Source organism: Dromiciops gliroides, chromosome 2 (genome assembly GCF_019393635.1).
Source record: "Dromiciops gliroides isolate mDroGli1 chromosome 2, mDroGli1.pri, whole genome shotgun sequence".
NCBI lineage: Eukaryota > Metazoa > Chordata > Mammalia > Microbiotheria > Microbiotheriidae > Dromiciops > Dromiciops gliroides.
Window position 1 is genome coordinate 31,153,990 of NC_057862.1, and position 23,289 is coordinate 31,177,278.

The following is a 23,289-nucleotide window of genomic DNA, read 5'->3' on the forward strand; positions in this document are numbered from 1 at the left end:
GAAAAGAACAAGAATAAGCAAGCTGTGGCGGCCCCTACCTCTCTTATCGAGACGGCCAGCAGGCACTGGGTACATGTTACCGGTTCGGAGATAGAGAAGCAGCCCAGCTTCCGGATCTGCTCTTCTTTCCTGGCTTAGTAGCGTATAGAGAACAACCTAAAAGTCAGTTTAAAATTTCATGAAAATATAGAAACAAATACTGATGAGAGGAGATGGACTTCCTAAATAACAAATATTTTCTTCCAACATCAACATCCCTCACAATTTTGCTTTCCCCTTGAAGAAACATCTAAATTGCCAACCACTTAACAGCCAGGATGTAGCTTGCTTTTCACATTTTCATCCAGAGTTTGAGGCCAGAATTTGTTAGGGTCTTATTCAGCCGCCGTGCATCCCCCCGCCCCCAACAGACTAATATCATATACATTCAAAGTTAAATAGTTAAATTGTGGAATATTTGTCAGGGTTACCACGCAGAACAAACAGAGTCAGTTCTTAATTTAGGAACATGTTTGGCCACCAAAGTTCATTTGTAAACCTGTCTGACATCAGAAAAGCACTTTCCCATAGATGCAATCTTATATTGCTTTGATGTGGTACATAAGGTCTCACTTTGACTGATAATTCATTTACAGTATCATGTTATAAGAACTATGGAAGTTAACCACAGTGTGTTTTCTATTGGAAAACACCTTCAAAATGCCAACCTGGGACTCACAGGAGATCCCCGTAGCTGGGCCACGCCAGAAACAAGGTTCTTCCTCATCCGCTCGGTCCCCCTTCTCCCTGCTGCCTCTGCTCAAGACTATTAGTAAGTGGAGCAGCTAGGTGGCGCAGTGGATAGAGCACCAGCCCTGGATTCAGGAGGACCTGAGTTCAAATCTGACCTCAGACACTTGACACTTACTGACTGTGTGACCCTGGGCAAGTCACTTAACCCCAGCTGCCTCACAAAAAAAAAAAAAAAAAAAAAAGACGATTAGTAAGTATGTCGCCCACACCAAGGCAGTAGCAGGGTGGGTGCTTTGGGTGCCCGGTGGCAAAAATGCAGAGGGGCAAGATGGAGAATTCTCATCTGTGTGAGCTTCCTCCTGGCCAGAAGCTTTTCATCTGTTTCCTTCCTTATTCAGGCTCTCAGGGCTAGTCAGCCCATCTGTTTCCTTTCCTAATGCTACTACCTGTTTCTTCTGACCAAGGTTTCTCTCCCTGGTTCCCTGCATGTAAGAATGCCATCTCACTTTTTACAATTAGTAAACAAAGAGACAGGACAATAAATTAATATGCCTTGATCTTCATTCACTTTCTCCTTTTTTTCACTCAAATTCCATGAAGAAACAGGATCACTGACATAAGACTCAGACTACCCAGATCGTTCCATCATAGGAGATATTGCGAGGCAGGAAGAGCCTAAGATAGGATACAGAAATGGGACACGTGCTGGGGATGCTACCACTGAGACTAGCACTAGAACAAGGGGAATTGATAACAGTTGGTATAGAAGGGGAAAGAGGTAGAGTAAGCAGTTCCCCCCTCCCTCTACTTTCTCTTGCCATCACAATCCTGCCAGAGGAGAAGCCACACTGTATCAGCCCCAAACAAGATAAGAAGAACTGGGTGGAGGATCCCAGTCACCTGGTGGAAGACAGTGGGGAAGAAGGGTGAATGGGGAGTTCCTGAGGCCACTGGCTAGTCCTGGGTGACTGTATAGAAGCTGGCCTGGAGAAGGGCAGGAATGCCTGTCAGCACAGGCCGAGGGCAGTGAGCGTACTGACATCTGTGCCAGGCATTCTCTTCCAGAACACCAGGTATCACTCATTTCAGTGGGCCAATTGAGTAATCCTAATGACATCTGAGTCACAGTAAACCAATTTTAGATTAAAAAGATGTGAGGGGGGGCAGCTAGGTGGCACAGTGGATAAAGCGCCGGCCCTGGATTCAGGAGGACCTGAGTTCAAATCCAGCCTCAGACACTTAACACTTACTGGCTGTGTGACTCTGGGCAAGTCATTTAACCCCAATTGCCCCGTCAAAAAAACCCCAAAAAACAAAAACAAAAACAAAAAGATGTGAGGGCCAAGATTAAAAAATTCTGAGCCATTTATTTTCTAGACAGCTTCCTAATGTAAACCAAGGCTAACTAAAGACTCTCACCAAAATGATCTTAACATAAGTTCATCAGTTGTAGAAGCTCTGTTTAAATCTATAAATGCAAATGCATAAATATTATAGGTCAAACCGAGAGCTATTAACTATGGTTCATTTAAAGCATGACGATGAGTGTAAATTCTTAAAAGATCCATGTCCATTTTAACACATAAATTACATTTTATTACAAACTTGCAAACTGTACTATTAGCAGAGTACTAAAGACAGGTTTTTGCAAAACAAATCTAAAGTTATATTTTACTCAAAAACTGCTATCCCACCAGACTGAGAAGTTACATTTGTTCTATGCCCAACATACAGTCAGCTCAGTAAAGAAACAAAAGAGTTTTTAAATTAACAGAGAAAGAGAATCCCAGAGATAAAGACTCTCCAAAGAAAAGGTTAGTTCCAAGAGCTTTGCTATTTAAATCATTTCCAGGAATACTTAGGGCAATTTAGCTGCCAAGATAGTAAGGAATGGAAAAAATTAGTATTGGAAAAAATAAGATTCATGCAGAGTTTGGTGTCTGAGCTTGATAAATTAAATTCATCTGAACATGGCAAGCTGTTGTGTTGTTAAATTAAACGTTAAACGTTTTCTTGGGTTGATCACTGAACATAATTCATCCTTACTGGCAATGCCTTAACGCAACTTAGGAATGATCCACATATAGATAAAGATATGTAGATATGTATAAATAGCTACTTACACTCCACTCCACACAATTCCTCCACCAACCTACCCACCCAAATTGCCAGTCAGCCAACTCCCGATGCCTGACAGATGGAACGGTGGGGCTGGGAAAGGGGGTTGGGGGGGTTGCTAAATACAATTCTGAAAGGCTGGTCTGGGAACTTAACCACCCATAACAATATTGTTTCTATGTAGAAAATGGGCTGCAAGTTCCAAATAATCAGTTTATCAATGGATTTTTTGCATGAAGTTCACTTATAAATCAGGGACTATGGACTAATTGAAATAAGGATGCCTCAAAGTTAGGATTTATCTGTTGTACACCTTGAATATTGAGAATTCTATTTTTATTTTCTGCACATTAAATATGGTGCTCTCAGTATAAACTTGTTCTAAGAAGTAGAAATTTGATCATCGCAACAACAGTACTGCCTTCTATACTATACATGCCCTGATATTGCAAAGGATTCATCTTCTTGCATACAAAGAAGTTGAACTGAACAAAAATGAATAATTCATCTTGGTGGCACCACAACAGAGCCAGTTCTAGATTCCTAAGTGTTTTTGTATGGCTCAATGGGCCCAAATGATTGCAGTCAAACCTATCTGTGAAAACCAAGGGGAGGGGCAGCTAGGTGGCGCAGTGGATAGAGTACCGGCCCTGGATTCAGGAGTATCTTAGTTCAAATCCGGCCTCAGACACTTAACACTTACTAACTGTGTGACCCTGGGCAAGTCACTTAACCCCAATTGCCTCACTAAAAAAAAAACAAAAAACAAAACAAAAAAACCAAGGGGAAAGTTTGAAGCTCCCTATGATGCTCTGAGCACACAGCTTCAAATCTTTACAACTTTATAAAGGATTAACTGCCTCTCTTCAAATTTGGCTTGGTTTGCCCCACTGAAGAGAACCATAATCCGGTCAAGTTTCATAGCTATAGCTTCAGTCCAAGTTACACGATTATCCAAGTACAAAACTAAAGTTTTTGGAAGAGGAAAATGGTTTCTCCCTCCTTTACCCTCAACATTTGTGGTCAGAAGCAGCAAAAATATAACCAAATATTACTTTGGGCTTGAATCTAAAAATTAAAACTTTCAGTTCAAAATTCTGTTATCCAGAACACTATTAGCAGCTGCAAAGAGGGTCTTAATAATGGAGAGTTCCTTTAGCTAAGGTTCAACAATAAAATTCAGACTGTAATACAAACATATTTTATGTAACATCTTCTATAACTAAAGCGTTTAAATATGAAAAAAATGGCTTAATCTTCATACTACAAATTCATATATGAGACATAAATTTTTAATTACGAGACGACAATCAGTTTATAATCAATGTTTCCTGATATATAAAAGTGATAACATGGTTTTAACTTATTATTATTGCAATAATTTTTATTTTTATTTTATTACCTTCCCTCAAAAAAAAAAGTCAGAAGTATTTCATTTTAATGTCTGCATTTCAAGAATGTTTAGGTTTTTGGGGCAGCTAAGTGGAGCAGTAGATAAAGCACTGGCCCTGGATTCAGGAGAACCCAAGTTCAAATCCAACTTCAGATACTTGACACTAGCTGTGTGACCCTGGGCAAGTCACTTAACTCCCATTCCCCGCCTCCCCACCAAAAAAATTTTTAGGTTTTCATCTCATTCGAAAGGGACAGCTTCAATCTGATCTAGTTGGGGCATCTCAAATCATAGAAAGATTTAATATACCAGTAATTCACAGTTCTCCTAGATGAAATTCAAATCTGCTACTGCTGTTGTTTTTTTCAAGGAAAAGTTTCTGCCCCTAAAAGTACGCATTCCCTTATCTACTTCCTTATAATGGATTGACAGGACTCCTTCCTAAATCGAAAGTCGCAATTTGGAATGAAAATAATACAAGCACATTATCACATTTTAAAGCTAAGTGAATCAGAACGTGTTCTTGGATAGAGTAAAAAGCTTCCATTTTAGGAATCTACATCTAGGGGCAGCTAGGGGGCACAGAGGATAAAGCACTGGCCCTGGATTCAGAAGGACCTGAGTTCAAATTAGGCCTCAGACATTTGACACTTACTAGCTGTGTGACCCTGGGTAAGTCACTTAACCCTCACTGCTCACTCGCGTGCTCTCTCTCTCTCTCTCTCTCTCTCTTTCTCGCACTCGCGCTCTCTCTCTCTCTCTCACACACACACACACACACACACACACACACACACACACACACACACACAGAAAATTTGCCTCTGTACCTGGCTTCTGTGCTCAATAGAGTTAGATTCCTTGCCGGTTTTAAGCTCCAGCGGCATTACACTATGTGTAGCTTTAGACCCACGATGTATTTTCACGTTCACTGTGACATCAATCTTGCCCTTCAGGCCAAACCTTGGTGACCAAATGTTCTCTTCAATATCTAGAGCTTCTGTTACTTGAATGTGACAAGATGATTCACTCTTGTTTCTATCACTTAATCTGTAGGGGGGAAAAAATGCACATTTCTTTTGAAGAAAATGAGAAGGGAAAAAAAGATGATGGTGCATGCAAACTGATCAGTAGGTGAAAAGACTCAACACAGCCTGGTGCACAGACCACTGTCCTGGAAGTCAGGAGGTCTGGTGCTATGTCCCAGGCAAGGTGACCTGGGCAAGCCACTAGAGGCAGTGAGGTGGACTTGGAGGCAAAATGACCAGCATTCGGATTCTACCTCAGATGCTTACTTAGCTATGGGACCCCAAACAAGTCACTTAACCACTCAGTCTCAGTTTCTTCATGTGTAAAATGGATCTATGCAAGAGCAATGAATATTTCTCTAATGTTTTAGGTTTATCTATTTCTAAGGGGAAGCTAGGTGGTGCAGTGGATAGTGATGGGCCTGGAGTCAGGAAGACTCATCTTCGGGAGTTCAAATCCTGCCTCAGACACTTACTAGCTAGGTGATCCTGGGCATGTCATTTAAACCTGTTTGCCTCAGTGTCCTCATCTGTAAAACAAGCTATAGAAGGAAATGGCAAACCATTCCAGTATCTTTGCCAAGAAAACCCCAAATAGGATCAGACACAACTGAACAACAAATTTCTGTAAAGACAGTCTTTTAATTGTATTTAGATAATTCCTGTGTCTTTTTTTTTTTTTTTGCAGGGCAATGAGGGTTAAGTGACTTGCCCAGGGTTACACAGCTAGTAATTATGTCAAGTGTCAGAGGCAGGATTTGAACTCAGATCCTCCAGAATCCAGGGCCGGTGCTTTATCCACTGCATTACCTAGCTGCCCCGCTATGTGTGTCTTGTTAGGATTCTCTAATATTTTTTAAAATTCTGTAGCTATTTTTGAATAAAAATTTTTAACCTCTTGTTGCTGAGTTTTATTGGTCATAAATAGAAATGGTGGTTATTTATGGGTTTATATTTCATATACTGCAACTCTGAAGTTTCAATTAATTTTTGAGTTGACTCTTTCGGGTTCTCTAGATAGATCATGGCATCATCTGCAAAAGTAGTACTGTGGTTTCCCTTTTGCCCATTTCCTCAGAAATTTCTAATTCTTTCAAAAGACTGACTGCTCAGTCTTGAAAAGATACGATTCAACTTTGCAGAACATGATAGAGACCTAAGCAACAAGACAAAAAAAAAGTCAGGCTCGAATGGCTTTCTTACGAAGTGAGGGCTGTCTCAGGGAGGTCCACTGAAGTGGGCTTGTGCATGAAATCTTCCGCCCATTTAGCAAACGATGGAAGATAGTCCTCTATTTCTTGTTTCAATTCATCTTGTTTCAGGTTTAAGTGGTACCTTTAAAAATGAGCAAGGAAAAAGGGAATATAAAAAGGGAACAAGTGATAAAAACAAAGGCAATAGAGGCTATGTAAGCCCAAGTCTACGGTCACACAACCACCTTGATTCCCAGAGTAAGACTCCAATTGTATCTTATGATGAAGAGGTCTCCTCCATAGAGATCTTCTCATGGAAACCTAACAGCAGATAGCATGATGACGATACATGTCCATGTGAATATCATGTGAGAAAGAGCCACATGGGGCTCAGGACTGTGGCCTGACCACAGCACATCTCCCCCAACTCCTGTATTTTCTGTACTTCAATCCTCTTTGTGGTATATGGCTCTGACTGCCTTTGACAATATAAAGAATTTCTCACTTTCCCCTCACTAAAATCCCACAGACTCAATAAAAAAATTTTTTAAATGAGGATTCTATGATGTTTTAAATACATCAAATACCTTTGAATACACTGCCTATCTAAACAGTCCTCTGCAGGGTGGGTATATATAAGGATGAAGGAAAGAAGTAGTGGGGGAAGCTAGGTGGCACAGTGGATAGAGCACTGGCCCTGGATTCAGGAGGACCTGAGTTCAAATCTGACCTCAGACATTTAACACTTACTAGCTTGTGTGACCCTGGGCAAGTCACTTAACCCTCACTGCCCTGCTCCCCCAAAAAAAAGAAGAAGAAGAAGAAGTAGTGACAAGTCCTGCCTCTTTGCACTCGGTCTCCCTGCACCTCACATTCCTCATCTGTAAAATAAAATCCTTAAATAAACCCATATTAGAAAAAGAAATTGAACAAGCTATTAATGAACTCCCTAAGAAAAAATCCCCAGGGCCAGATGGGTTTACGGGTGAATTTTACCAAACATTTAAAGAACAATTAATTCCAATATTATACAAATTATTTGGAAAAATAGGTGAAGAAGGAGTTCTACCAAATTCGTTTTATGACACAAATATGGTGGTGATACCAAAACCAGGCAAAGCAAAAACAGAGAAAGAAAATTATAGACCAATTTCCCTAATGAATATTGATGCTAAAATCTTAAATAAGATATTAGCAAGGAGATTACAGCAAGTGATCACCAGCATAATACACTATGACCAGGTGGGATTTATACCAGGAATGCAGGGCTGGTTCAACATTAGGAAAACTATTAACATAATCAACCACATCAATAAGAATACCAACCAAAATCATATGATTATCTCAATAGATGCAGAGAAAGCTTTTGACAAAGTACAGCACCCATTCCTAATAAAAACACTAGAGAGTTTAGGAATAGGGGGAGCTTCCCTTAGAATAATAAACAGTATCTACCTAAAGCCATCAGCAAGTATTATATGCAATGGAGATAAATTAGAGGCCTTCCCAATAAGATCAGGGGTGAAACAGGGATGTCCATTATCACCCCTATTATTTAATATTGTTCTAGAAATGTTAGCTTTAGCAATCAGAGAAGAGAAAGGAATTAAAGGAATTAGAATAGGCAAGGAGGAAACAAAACTATCACTCTTTGCAGATGATATGATGATATACTTAAGGAATCCTCGAGAATCAAGTCAAAAATTACTTGAAACAATTAACAACTTTAGCAAAGTAGCAGGATATAAAATAAATCCACATAAATCATCAGCATTTCTATACATGACCAACAAAGTCCAGCAGCAAGAGATAGAAAGAGAAATTCCATTTAAAGTAACAGTAGATAATATAAAATACTTGGGAGTCTACCTGCCAAGACAAACCCAGGAACTCTATGAACACAACTACCAAACACTCTTCACACAAATCAAATCAGATCTAAATAATTGGAAAGATATCAATTGCTCATGGATAGGCAGAGCTAATATAGTAAAAATGACAATACTGCCTAAATTAATTTACTTATTCAGTGCCATACCAATCAGGCTACCTAAAAATTATTTTATACAGCTAGAAAAAATAATAACAAAATTCATCTGGAAAAACAAAAAATCAAGAATATCCAGGGAAATAATGAAAAAAAATTCACAGGAAGGTGGGTTAGCGGTACCAAACCTGGAGCTTTACTATAAAGCGGCAGTCATCAAAACTATCTGGTACTGGCTAAAAAATAGAGTGGTAGATCAATGGAATAGGCTAGGCTCAGGAAATGCAGTAGTAAATGACACTAGTAATGTAGTGTTTGATAAACCCAAAGACTCCAGCTTCTGGGATAGGAACTCAGTATTTGACAAAAACTGCTGGGAAAACTGGAAGATAGTATGGCAGAAATTAGGCTTAGACCAACATCTTACACCTTATACTAAAATAAGGTCAAAATGGATACATGATTTAGACATAAGAGGTGATACCGTAGGTAAATTAGGAGAGAAAGGAATAGTGTACCTATCAGATCTTTGGAAAGGAGAACAGTTTTTGACCAAACATGAGATAGAGTATATTATAAAATGCAAAGTGGATGATTTTGATTATATTAAATTAAAAATTTTTGTACAAACAGAAGCAATGCATCCAAAATTGGAAGGGAGGCAGAAAGCTGGGAAACAATTTTTGAGGCCAGTGCTTCTGATAAAGGCCTCATCTCTAAAATATATAGGGAATTAAATCAAATTTATAAGAATCCAAGTCATTCCCCAATTGAGAAATGGTCAAAGGATATGAACAGGCAGTTTTCTGATAAAGAAACCAAAGCTATCTATTCCCATATGAAAAAATGCTCTAAATCTCTAATGATTAGAGAGATGCAAATTAAAACAACTCTGAGGTACCACCTGACACCTATCAGATTGGCTAAAATGACAAAAAAGGAAGATAATAAATGTTGGAGAGGCTGTGGGAAAATTGGAACACTAATGCATTGTTGGTGGAGCTGTGAGCTGATCCAACCATTCTGGAGAGCAATTTGGAATTATGCCCAAAGGGCGATAAAGCTGTGCATACCCTTTGACCCAGCAATCCCACTTTTAGGTCTTTTGCCCAAAGAAATCATGGAAGGGGGAAAGGGACCCACATGTACAAAAATATTTATAGCTGCTCTTTACGTGGTAGCAAGGAATTGGAAGTTGAGGGGGTGCCCATCAATTGGGGAATGGCTGGACAAGTTGTGGTACATGAATACAATGGAATACTATTGTGCTGTAAGAAATGATGAGCAGGAAGAGTTCAGAGAAACCTGGAGGGTCTTACGTGAGCTGATGATGAGTGAGATGAGCAGAACCAGAAGAACATTGTACACAGTATCATCAACATTGAGTGTTGACCTACTGTGATGGACTATATTCTTCTCACCAATGCAATGGTACAGATGAGTTCCAGGGAACTCATGATAGAAGAGGATCTCCAAATCCAAGGAAAAAAAAAGAAAGAAAGAACTGTGGAGTATAGATGCTGATTGAACCATATTATTTCTTTTGTTCTGGGTGCTGTTGTTTTTTTTTCTATTTTGAGGTTTTGCATCACTGCTCTGATTCTTTCTCTTGTAACAGGATTAATGCAGAAATAGGATTAATGTTATTATGCGTATATATATGTGTGTGTGTATATATATATATATATATATATATATATATGTATATGTATAGAGATATACAGATATAACCTATATCAGATTACCTGCTGTCTAGGGGAGGGGGGAGGGAGAAAAACCTGAAATTGTAAAGCTTGTATAAACAAAAGTTGAGAACTATCTTTACATGTAACGGAAAAAATAAAATATCTCATAAAAAAAAAAAAAACATTCCTCATCTGTAAAACAGTGAGTGTAATTCTTCCTCTTCTGATGATACCGGATGGCCTTTGTAAAGCACTTCACAAATGCTGACCACTCTCTTCTAGTCCCAGCTTTGTCTCTTGCTGAGCTGTGGGTTAGGTCTGGCTCACTTAGTCAATCAGAGCCTCAACTGCTTCATCTATAAAATGGTGATAATAATGCTGGTGTGGCTGACCTTACTGTGCTATTCCAGTGACAGCTCTTTGCAAATGTGTGCCAGGATGATGTTGGGTGAACCAAGGACACAGTCACTCCTGTCCAGGCTTATTCCACAGTGTTACAGTCCTAAGGGGCCAGCAGACGGCCAGTGTCATGATGCACACAACAGTAAAGAGGACTGAGCACGTGCAGCTGCCCAGCTGCCTTCCCCTGATCCCTGGGACTCAGTTTTCTCCCCTGTAAAATGAGGGGACTGGACTGGAAGACCTCCACAATCCTCTCTAGTTCTACAACTCATGAAAGGCTGGCACCAACATAACTACAAATGAGTGAAGGTGGCAGCCTTGGAAAGAGCCAAACTGGACCCAGGGCTCCGCAGCATTGAGGCACCCAATCCCGTGGATGCTCAAAGCCATTTCACATGGAAGCTATGCTCAAACTCAGTGCTGGCTTCCAGAATTCGGGCCATCACTGTGAAGCTGCCTCGGGGCTCGTGGAAGGCTATGGCATGTCCCCTGCCTCACACTGCCACACTTCTGAAGTTGGGGCCCTGGGTCATCTTCCCTAGCTGTCAATGAGCTCCCCCTAACACCACTGCCCTCTTTCCCACTGCTCTATAGTACTCCTCTGTTGTGGGCCTGTGGCCAAGGAAAACCCTGAGCGAGGGGGGCTCTCTTCTACGGGAACACTTTTGGCGAGCCACTCTGGCTGCTCTAAGGCTTGATTTTATTTTCTAATGCTTTCCCCGATATTCTGGACTGGTGGGATGCACAGGTATTTACTGAACAATAGCATATAAGCAAAATAGGGAGTGGCAAAAAGCAGGACAAAAATCCCAGCATGACCTAGACATTTTGGAGATGCTGGGAAATCTGCTTCCATAAAAGTAGTTTACCTCTAGTTCTAATCACGTTACTTACATTTCCTTCAGATGTTTTATTTCTTGAATGGTTAGTACAGCAAGTTCCTGGAGTTTTTCTTGGGCAAAGTTGTCAGTTATCGCTTTCTGGAATATTTCATGCAGGACTGTGCCAATCAACATTTGGTGGGAATTGGGATCGCAGCTCTATAAGAACAGAGTGAATGTATTTCTAATGTACTACATGGTAAAATACTTTTTTTATATGTATAGTTACCCAAGAAACTGACAATTTTCTAAGAATAATCAGCCAAGAGATGAGAATATGAAACATTTTTCTTCATTTCTTAATTGTTCAATAAATTCTCACGGATCTAGGATGTTTAACGTACTTATCTTCAAAAAATTAATTTTACAGTCTACCAAGAACAGACATAATTAGGAATGCTTAATGTTCTGAATGAAGGAATTTTTAATACATGTAATGAAAATATATATTAGAAAAGATAATTTTATAACTATCAATAGAACTGTTAGTAAAAAATCAAGTTTTTCTTTCTCAGAGAGAAATGCTAGGTAAGTACTATGTTAACAATTATCCTTTTTTCCTATAGAATAATGAAATGGAAAATAAACACATCCAACACTAATTTCCAAAATTTAGTTATTACTCTGCTACTTGGTTTTGGGGGTTTTTTGGTGAGGCAATTGGGGTTAAGTGACTTGCTCAGGGTCACACAGCTAGTAAGTGTCAAGTGTCTTAGGCCGCATTTGAACTTAGGTCCTCCTGAATCCAGGAGCCGGTGCTCTATCCACTGTGACACCTAGCTGCCCCTCTGCTACTTGTTTTACAATATAACTGTTGTGCTTCTCTAAGACAAGAAGGCTAAAAGAATCCTTTGGCCACAGGAAAGAACCCTCAGGACACAACGGTGTTTATCAACAGATCTCCTTAGTTTATGTGAGAATCTTAAGGCAAATGGGGGTTTACAAGATGGTGTCATATTTCCTACCAAAAATCATCTTTGTTAAGTATCACAGATAACAAATTTGGATGGACTGTATATTTTCTACCTGCTTACCCTAAAATTTTCACTCAGAACAGCTCTTCTCATACAACGAACACTATTTGCCACACTTGTGCCAGAAATCAGCATGTCTGGGTAGAGGGTCAAGTATCCACAATCTTTATCTATTATCCAAGCATCTGCTTTGTATTCTCCTTCCAAATGAATGATGTCTCCTGGCTCTATTGAAAGGTCATCCCTGCAAATAAAAATATATGACACATATATGACACATAGAAGCTTCATTTAAAATGCACAAAAAGGGGGCGGCTAGGTGGCGCAGTGGATAGAGCACCGGCCCTGGAGTCAGGAGTACCTGAGTTCAAATCTGGCCTCAGAAACTTAACACTTGCTAGCTGTGTGACCTTGGGCAAGTCACTTAACCCCAATTGCCTCACTAAAATAAATAAATAAATAAAATGCACAAAAACAGAGACAACAATATTGTTTGATGAAGAACTGTGAATGACTTGACTATTCTCAACAATAAATGATCTGAGACAATCCCAAAGGACGATTGATGAAACATACTAGCCACCTCCAAAAAAACAACTGATATTGATGGAACAGACTGAAGCATGCTCTTTTTCACTTTCTTTCATTTTATTTTCTTTTAGTCAAGTTTCCTTGTACAAAATGACAAATATGGCAATGTTTTACATAATCATACATGCATAACCCATATCTGATTGTTTGCCACCTCAGGGAGGGGGAGGGAAGTGATGGAAAGGATAAAAATTGGAACCTAAAACTAGAAATAAAAATGTTTATTATTTAAATAAATAAATAAAATGATATAAAATAAAATGCACAAAAAAGGAGGCCTAATTAGAATGTCACCTACGGAAGACTAAACATTGCCCATTTCATAGGATTCAGAACAGGAAAAATTTTTGCAGATCCATTTAGTTTGAACGTTTTGTGCAACAGACAAGGAAATTAAAGCTCAGAGGATATTAAATGATTTACCTACAGTCATTCAGGGAGGAAAAGAAAAAGAGAGTCAGGATTTGAACCCAGGTTCTACAGATCCACAAGCAACAACATGGTACAGCAGATAGAGCACTAGGCCTGGAATCAGGAAGTGTCATCTTCCTGAGTTCAAACGCAGCCCGAGACACTTAGTAGCTGTGTGACCCTGGCCAAGTCACTTAACCCTGTTTGCCTGAAGAAAGAAAACGGCAAATGACTCCATTCGAAGCCAGGGCTCTGGTCATGACCCCACAGAGGCCTCTTTCTGCAGGTGTTTTTGAAGAACCAGATGCCAAGAAAGATCTAGTTTTTTATAATAGTCTTCATTCTCTCTGCCTCCAACTTTAAAATGTGCACAAATATACTCATGGATTCCCTTCAAACAGCAAGAAGCTAACTGCTTAGGGCCCAGAAACTACTGTAGGAGAACTGGGCGCCTTTATATAATCTCATCTCAACACACTGAGAATTTCAGTCTTTGTTAGTTATTCTTCCATTCTTAAACCTTCCATCATTTCTATTCCTTCCTAAAATTTGGAAATGGCAAGCCTAACTTAACAAGCATGAACTATAAAGGCTTTTTTATTTCCATCTTGAAACCTGGGCACAAATTCAAGATCAGCCTACCCTATCCCCTTGTGTAGCATTGCTACAACTCTGAAAATGGGTTAAAGAATTTTAGGCAGGTAAAATTAAAAGGAAAGCAGGAAAGTTTTATTGCAAATTTCTCTGATAAAAATAAGAGCCATTCTCCCTTTGATAAATAATCAAAGGATATGAACAGGCAGTATTCAGAAGAAACCAAAGTGATCAAGTCACAGAAAAAAAGATGCTCTAAATCACTAATCATTAGAGAAATGCAAATTAAAACAACTCTGAGGTACCACCTCACATTTTCTAGATTGACCAATATGACAAGAAAAGGAAAATGACAAATGCTGGAGGGGATATGGAAAAATAGGGATACTATGCACTATTGGTGAAGCTGTGGATCGGTCCAATCATTTTGAAGAAAAACGTGGAACTATACCCAAAGGGCTATAAAATTGTGCACACCCTTTGAGCACTGATGATGAAAAATGTCATCTACCTCCAGAGAGACAACTGAAGAACTGTGTGTGCAGTTTGAAACATACTTTTTTCACATTTTTTTGCATCACAGCTAATATGGAAATCTTTTCACATATATAATCATATGTCTAATTGAAATAATATTGCTTGGGGGCAGCTAGGTGGCACAGTGGATAAAGCACCGGCCCTGGATTCAGGAGGACCTGAGTTCAAATCCGGCCTCAGACACTTGACACTTACTAGCTCTGTGACCCTGGGCAAGTCATTTAACCCCAATTGCCTCACTAAAAAAAAAAGAAAAAAAGAAAAAGAAAAAAGAATATTGCTTGCCTTCTCAATGGGGAAGGGAGGAACTGGAAGGTGGAAGATAATTCAAAAAAAATTTTTTTTTAATTTTAAAAAACAAAAAATTTTTATAAAAGAATTTTAGGCTGACTTTCATTTGAGTCTTCTTAAAAACTAACTTGGGTTTCATGCTACAACTGAACAAACAAGGTCGAGAAGGAAGAAAGAATAGTCATCAATACAATAATGTTCTCTGTCTTCACGCTACCTCCGCCAGCTGTGTGACTGTAAACAAACTAATCTCTCTGACCCTCGGCTTCCTCATGTATAAAGATAAAGATGATAATGCTTGCACCAACATTTTGTAAATTGTAAATCATTCTAGTTATTTATTTTATTTCCTCAAATGATTTTGGAAACAAAGACCTAAGATGCTGAGCACAAAATAAATGCAGAATCAATCCATGCTCAAAATCCAGGCCGTTTCCAGTCAAAGATTCATTTCCAGTATTTTGCTAGACTTTAAGAGGATCCCCCAGAAGGTCCCATCAGTTACCACATGTGCATGTCAATTACCATTCGTTCCTAAGGATGCATAGCTCTTGATCTTCCAATGACTGAGAAGCCGTTATAATTAGATGTTTCTCTGGGTTTCCTTCCTTCTGTATGTTACTGACCCCCAATACCAGATAGCGATTATCTGCTCCTCGTCTCAGGATTGCATCAGGAAAAGCTGCTGCCATTTTCTTCTGAAAACTTTAGAAAAAGGGATGATATATTAGAAGAACCAAGGAACAAGAGATCATCCTCATTGTCCCTTTTTTTCTACAAACCAACCTTTCCTAGAAAGCCCCTTCCATATTTAATTCTTCTGAGAAGCTAATGGTTAAAATTATCCTATGCTAAAATAGGTAAAACCAAGGAAGGGCAAGCAAGTTAACTTTGTCTTAAATAACTCCTCCTCTAGAAAAAGTTCTAATTAGTGATGCAGTGTGTGACCTGCTCCTCTTAGCTTTTCAAAATATAAAATCTATGAGGGCTCCTTCGACATCCTCTAAGTAGCCAATCGCATTGGGCACTTGAGAGAAAGACATGATCTAAACTAAATAAATACTGAGCAACAATCAATAGCACTTGAGTGAGCCCAAGGAAAACTAAGGGTAGGCACATGCTTGGGGTTATAACAGGAAAAGGCAGAGGCAGACATTTCAGAGACAAGGGAAATCAGGTGTAACGATTGGAATAACGCCACCTGCTGGATACTTACTGTAGAGGAGTTCTGCCCATGAAGGGAAGGTCTTTGAGGGCAAGACCAGGAGTCAGGAAGTGACGCGGGCTAGTGGGAGGAGGAAGGAAGAGACTGGCGCTCAGTCTCGCTCTCTTTCCTCTGGACTCTGGCGGAGAAGGGAGCTAGAAATGTGCTCTCCCTTTAATAGATAGGAATCTAGGCCTTTTTCTCTCTCTTTACCAAATTCTTATTCTCCTTAATAAATGCTTAAAAGTCTAACTCTTGCTAAAGCTTATAATTTATTGGCGACCACTCATTAGATATTTTAGACAGTTTAGCTAGAATTTTAGCCCTTAACAGATGGCTGACCACGAAGAGGAAAGCTAACCCTCAGTCTTCTGATCTGCTGGTTGGGTAAGAAATTTCCCCTCCCTCTCCCTTTAACTGCTAAGTACTGGCGCACTGGCTGTGTTTTCCTTTAAATTTTTTCGAATGGACCTTTTAAACTCCCTAATTACCCTATTTTTGATTTTAGTCTGTTTAACCAGACAAATGGGGGATAAGATCATGTTAATGCTTTGTTTTTGTGGATTTTCTATTTTTCTTTTTATTTTTGTTAAAAGAGCCAGCAACTTACTCACACAAGGAAATATCACTCCCTCTCCCAACCATGCTTTTTCAGAGAAACCTGAAGAGATTCCTGCAGCTTTTCCCAATTCTAACACTAATTGTTGCTCTAATTTTGCATGCCTGGAGGCAATGACCCACCCTCTAGAAGTTTTTAATCCCCTAGCACCTGGAGGCAAAGTGGGGGAAGAGGAATCCAGGCCTGAGTTCAAAATCAAGTCTGATTCAAATTGTGCTGGTCCCTCCCCTCCTCTCCAAACCCCACCCTCTACTCCTCCCATGGCCAAGCCCATTGCTTCCCCGGCCTGGGAAGTCCAGAGATTTGATGCGCATGCTCAACTTTCTCTAACTACATTTGCAGCTTCAGGCTCAGCCCTTCCCCAGCCTGGCTGTGCTTCTGAGACAACCTTAGAAAACCCTTTAAATTCCAGATATACTCGTTTTGTTCATAATTTTGCTAACCTGCTTTTGTCTTTAATTAGTAATCTTATAAAGCATTTGTATGGTGAAAAGACTGACAGACAATATAGAGGGGTTAAAGAAGAAAAACTTAAGCTGAATAAGAATGACAATCATCACCATAGTTCAAGACTCCGCTTCTTTTGCCATGGAAGGGTATATATTGTACAGAAATGTAGAAGTAAGCAGCAAGGTACTGATATGAGTATTGGGGATTTTAGATATCGGAATCAAAAGTGTTCTGAATTCACTCAGAGTATTAATGTCAGTTCAGAGGTTACATAGGATTTCTATGCTATTATATATACATTTTGAAATTAATGGTATGGGTTTATTTTCATAGAGATTTTCATGCTTTTGAGATTGTGTCTTATACTTAGTTTTTAAAACAAGGAGAATATTTGTAAAAGCTTTTTATAGTCATGTGATCAAGTTTATATTTTATAATACTCTTATTGATATTAAGTTCATATTCATTTAGATTTCCTTAGTTTGAATTTCACTGTCTTTTATTGTTCCATTTGTATTTTCTTCTATTCATTTGTCTATCTAATTTTGAAACATGGCAAGATGGTTTTGATTTCATAATACAATGTTAATTCTAGGAGTATTGTGCTCCCATATTCTGAGTTGTTTGTTTTTGTTATTTTTTCTCAACTGATTATTTGATCAAACTCTTTAAAGCATTTCCCTGGCAAATTGGTTGCCATGGCAAGTGTAAATTGATTCTAGAAGTATTATTTTTGATAAGCATATTCCAAAAAAAAAAAAAAAAGAGGGGAACATTTGTAAAAGTTTTCTATTTTCAAAAAAAAAAAAGTTCTTTGAGATTCTGTTGTGCTTTAACTTGTATTTAAGTATGTTCTGATTTTTCACAAAAGTAATTGTATACTAAGTAAAAAAAGGGTATTATTTGAAATTGTTGCATAATTATGTATTATATTTTGAGTCAAGATGTATTTACATTTTTTGCAATCATTTATTATCCTCAATTTTAAATCCATATGAGACTTGGATTATGGGAACTTATCATTTAAGACATTAATTGCCTTTATTCTGAGTTATCAGATGCCAGTTGGCCAAGATGCCATCCAATCACAAGAGGAATACATGCAAGAGCAGACACTGAACTGTCACATGAGGGGAGACATGCATGAAGTCAAGGTATGGCCGAGGGAACGGCTTTTGACAAATGTTGAGGTTGGATTCTCTTGGTTTAATATTTTATTCTCTTTTTCCCCACAATATTGTACAGATGGCTGGAAGTATTCATCCCACCCATCTCACTTCTACACCTGGCTTCTATGCTCCCTCCTATATGCCTGATGCCATGGACATCTCAATCCCATGCATCTGATTAAGTCTGACTCAGTTTCTTCCAATATGTTCCCTGGCATACTGTATGGGCAGTACATATTGCTCAAGTGTGGGAATGCTCATATCCCATCATTTCTCTGTTCTTTTATGGTAACCCCCATAATTATCTCAGGTGTCATGATAAATACAGTGTTGAATTTGGCCTTGACACCTGTTACCAATTATATTAGATTTTTTAATTTCTCATAATGGCATGAGGATAATTAGGCAGATGATGCAAAAAGTGATGAAACAAAGATAAAAATTATTTTTAAAAATTAATATCGCAGCAATTGTCTTCTCAATTACCCTCCATAAGGGGGGACTATAGTAAGATTATAATTTTAAAGAATGTTTCAATTTTTGTTTTATTATATGTTTCATGTGTAACAACTAAGATTCTGTATTCCCTTAGACATGTTTTTGAGAACTTTCATTGTTTGATTTGATTATTGACAAAGCTATTTTAAAGTTGTGTTAAGCTCAATTTTGTAGGAAGTTTTCCTGGCTGATTACCAGCATCCACACATCAACCCCTGAAAAGACTTCCATTCTACGACTACACCTAGAGGACATCTGAGAAAAGACTTTCAGAGACTTTAAATGAACAGTTTTGATTTGTTCTTTTTGTTGGTTTTTTTTCTCTTTCTGTTATAATATACACCATCTGTAACATGTATTCTCTGCAGAGGCCCTCCCTTTGCAAGACTAATGTCAAAGCGTCGGTTCATGAGGACAAAAAAAATCGCCCCTCTGGACAAAACTTTCCTCTCTTCCTTTTCTATATTGTTGTTCACATATTATTAGTTAGCAATAGTTATCATATTGTTTTTACTGTTCCGTCAAGGAAACATTTTGTTTCTTGAGGAACAACAGGGGGGACTGTAACGATTGGAATAACGCCACCTGCTGGATACTTACTGTAGAGGAGTTCTGCCCATGAAGCGAAGGTCTTTGAGGGCAAGACCAGGAGTCAGGAAGTGACGCGGGCTAGTGGGAGGAGGAAGGAAGAGACTGGCGCTCAGTCTCGCTCTCTTTCCTCTGGACTCTGGCGGAGAAGGGAGCTAGAAATGTGCTCTCCCTTTAATAGATAGGAATCTAGGCCTTTTTCTCTCTCTTTACCAAATTCTTATTCTCCTTAATAAATGCTTAAAAGTCTAACTCTTGCTAAAGCTTATAATTTATTGGCGACCACTCATTAGATATTTTAGACAGTTTAGCTAGAATTTTAGCCCTTAACACAGGGCAGAGAGCTATGATCTTTGTGGAACCAGGAAAACCTTAGAGTGAAATGAGGAGCTGGATAATGGACCTCAGAGGTCAATGTACCCATCCTAATGCAAGAATTCATTTCTTTATTATGACAGTCCAAGCAAGGTATCCCAATTTAAATGTTCTAAGTGAGAGGAAGCTCACTAACCCCAATTTTTGAAAAGCTTTAAATATTACAAGCTTCACTATATTACGCCAAAAATTGCCTCCTTTTACCCACTGGGAGACACGAGAGCCATCTTCACGTACTTGAAAAGTGGTCACTTGTAAGAAGGACCGAATATATCCAGTTGGTTCCCAGAAGGCAGCACCACAGATTATTTAGTCCAATGTGGACCTGACAAATCACCATCTAGCTTTTTTCTGAATGCCTCAATTGAGGAGGGACCCATGGCTTCTGGAGGTGACCCATCCCCCTCTTGGAAATTCTGTTTGAAAAGTCTTCCTAGGTTGTGCCTCTCCCCAACCTTCCCCAAGTTCTCCACAGTCTGCCCTAATCTACCCTCTAAAAATAGGAGCAGAGTCATCTGCCTCTTCTGACACTGGCTTGTTAGAACCACCGCTTCCTTTTCTACCTGTTCACAAACTCTCTTCAATAATATAACCCTGAATTTTGCCAGGGCTCAAAGTGAGGCCCAGTGACCTTCAGCTTTCAGCTTCCTCTCTCCTTTTTGGAAAATTGGGATGTTTGCTTTCCTCCAGACCTGTGACACCTCTCTCCTTTCCCACAATCTTTCAAGGCCTTCAGATAGTGGCTCAGCATTCATGTCTCCCAGCTTCACAACCTAGAACAGATCATCTATATAGTTTGGACATAGGATCTCCACCCATAAAGGGGTGCTAGGGGCTTTCTTGTTATCTTCCTACTTATTCTTGGGAATCAACTCCCTAGTATTTGTTTCCCAATAGGCCATTAGCCTATGGGCTGCCTGGGTATAGTTCACGATTATAGGAAAGGTGGGGGGAAGGTGGAGATAAGGGGAATAAGGAATTCCCATGATATACCAAAGAATACAACGTAAGGAACTGAATTGTATATAGTTCAATCCAATAAATTTATTAAATGCCTACCTACTATGTAGGTGTTGGGGAGAAGAAAGATTTAAATAAAACATGATCTCTGCTAATGTAAAGTTTACAACCTCATTTTTTTTTTATCCTCTAGGTCACTCAAGCAATGAACGGTCATTTAAGCAACTGTTCCGTGCCAGGCACTATTCTAGGGTTTGGAGAGAAAAAGACATCAAACAGGCTGGCTCCTTAAGGAGCTCATAATCTACTAGGGGCTGGGGGACGTAACACATACACACATAAATATATTAAAATATGCCAATATATACAAATATATAAATACATATACAAATATATTAATATAAATGTATTTTATGTATTTCTATATAATGTATAAATATGAATGGATGATATATTTATAAATATAAATATATTTGCTATATAAAGATATATTTGCTTTTCTCAGCAACACATAAATATATGTGTATATATATGTGTGTGTGTGTATATATATATATGGATGACAAGAGAGTAGCGTCACAAAACAGAGAAGAGAGAGCACCAAGGAGGTGGTCCATTGTTGTCCAATTCTGTAGAGAGGTTAGAAAGGAGGAGAATTAAATAAAAACCATCAGATCACAGTCCTAAGCAGAGATGGATAAGCTTTTTTTTTTTTTGGTGGGGCAATGTGGGTTAAGTGACTTGCCCAGGGTCACACAGCTAGTGTCAAGTGTCTGAGGCTGGATTTGAACTCAGGTCCTCCAGAATCCAGGGCCGGTGCTTTATCCACTGCGCCACCTAGCTGCCCCCATGGATAAGCTTTTAATGTGAATTTTCTCCTTGTCTCCTCACCTAGAATTCTTTTGCATTTTGACAGAGCCCCGCATTTCCAAAGGTCGGTCTTGATCAATGAATCATCCCAGTTACTCACACCTGAGCCAATTTACACTGAGGGCCCAGAGTCCTCCTTGTCTCCTGTTCCCCATTTATGTCTCAAGAACTGCATTGGGTTCATTCTTCTAAGACGGGAACCTGGGTGGTGGTAACTGGGTGCTCGATCTTGGCAGAGCACACAGCTGTGCCAGCAGAGGGGAGGGAGGGATCCTCAGAAGGGAACTTTGCAGGCATCACAAGAGGAGCAGTAGCTCAGTTTACCTAGTACTTCAAATTTAGCCAGTGCTTGAAAAGACATGATATCACTTGATCTGGAGTCTGCACCCTGAGGCTTTCACATAAACCAGCTCCTTGGGGCAGCTAGGTGGCGCAGTGGATAAAGCATCAGCCCTGGATTCAGAAGGATCTGAGTTCAAATCCGACCTCAGACACTTGACACTTCCTAGCTGTGTGACCTTGGGCAAGTCACTTAACCCTCATTGTCCTGCAGAAAACAAAAACGAAAACAAAAAAACACATAAACCAGCTCCAGGGAGAGGCCTCATGTGAGGCCTTCAAGGAAGAGACACTGAGAAGAGCATCAGAGGAAGCAGAGCTAGAGATCTCGGAAGTCATCCAGTCCAACTTTCTCCTTTTCCAGATGGGGAAACTGAGGCCCAGAGAGCCTCAGTAACCTGACCAGTGTAGTGCAAGGAGCAAGTGCTGAAGACACTTTCAAAGGACTCAGAAATAGGTCCTGGGCCTCTCAGTACTGCCCCCTTTCCATTGCATCCTGCTGCTGACACCCTGGGCTCTCACCTTCCATGGAGAGCCGGGGAGGATTCTGTCTGGCCTTCAAATGAAGAGAATAGGGAGATGGCTTGGCACGTCACCTAGTCTATATCTCCAAAGTCCTCTCAATGCTTGGGAGTCTAAAAAAGAAACCCACCTAAACCTCTCAAGGGAAGTTGAGGACCAGCACCTCACACACCGGATGCACTTGGTGTTTCCTGCCTTTGTAACACACCAGTGCCTAGAACAGCACCGGCACACTCCAGTCGCTTAACAAATGCTTGACTCAAGCTGTGGTACATGATTGTGATGGAACATTATTGTGCTATAAGAAATGACAAGAAGGCTGATTCAGAAAAACCTGGAAACACTTACATGAACTGATGCAAAGTGAACAGAACCAGGAGAAAGAATACTGTACACAGTAACAGCAACATTGTATGATGATCCACTGTTAATGACTTGGCCATTCTCAGCAACACAATGATCCAAGACAATCCCAAAGGACTCATAATGAAGCATACTATCTGCCTACTGATATTCATCGAATACAGAATGAAGTATTCTGTTTTTCCATTTTCATTCATTCTTTTTCTTTTATTAGAGTCTTCTTACACAAAATGACTAATAGGGAAATGTTTTACATGACTGCACATGTATAATCTGTATCTCAGGGAAAAAGGAGAAAGGGGAGGAAGGGATAAAATTTGGAACTCAAAACTTTTTATAAATGTTAAAAAAATTTAACATGTAATTAGGGGAAAGTTTTATTTTCTATATGTATATGTATATATGTAATTTTTTTAAAAAACTAACCACCCAAAAAATACTTGATTGTTCTGAGAGATGGGGACCAGGTAATGGACCTCAATTGGGTGTGCCCCCTTGCCCATAAACACAAGGAA

At 39.4% G+C, this 23,289-nt stretch overlaps 1 protein-coding gene across 1 annotated transcript in view; it reads right to left on the reverse strand.

Annotated features, from left to right (window-relative positions):
- DNA2 (DNA replication helicase/nuclease 2) overlaps window positions 1–22,851 on the reverse strand; it is a 50,323-nt gene extending 27,472 nt beyond the window's left edge. Inside the window, exons 1-7 of the mRNA XM_043988701.1 lie at window positions 22,760–22,851; window positions 15,343–15,522; window positions 12,454–12,637; window positions 11,433–11,578; window positions 6,475–6,606; window positions 5,074–5,293; window positions 39–156 (exon numbers count right to left, since the gene is read on the reverse strand). Coding sequence (XP_043844636.1) covers window positions 39–156; window positions 5,074–5,293; window positions 6,475–6,606; window positions 11,433–11,578; window positions 12,454–12,637; window positions 15,343–15,522; window positions 22,760–22,821 — 1,042 coding nt within the window. The 5' untranslated portion in view covers window positions 22,822–22,851. The remainder of the gene's footprint in view (window positions 1–38; window positions 157–5,073; window positions 5,294–6,474; window positions 6,607–11,432; window positions 11,579–12,453; window positions 12,638–15,342; window positions 15,523–22,759) is intronic.
- Window positions 22,852–23,289: the final 438 nt, after the last annotated feature.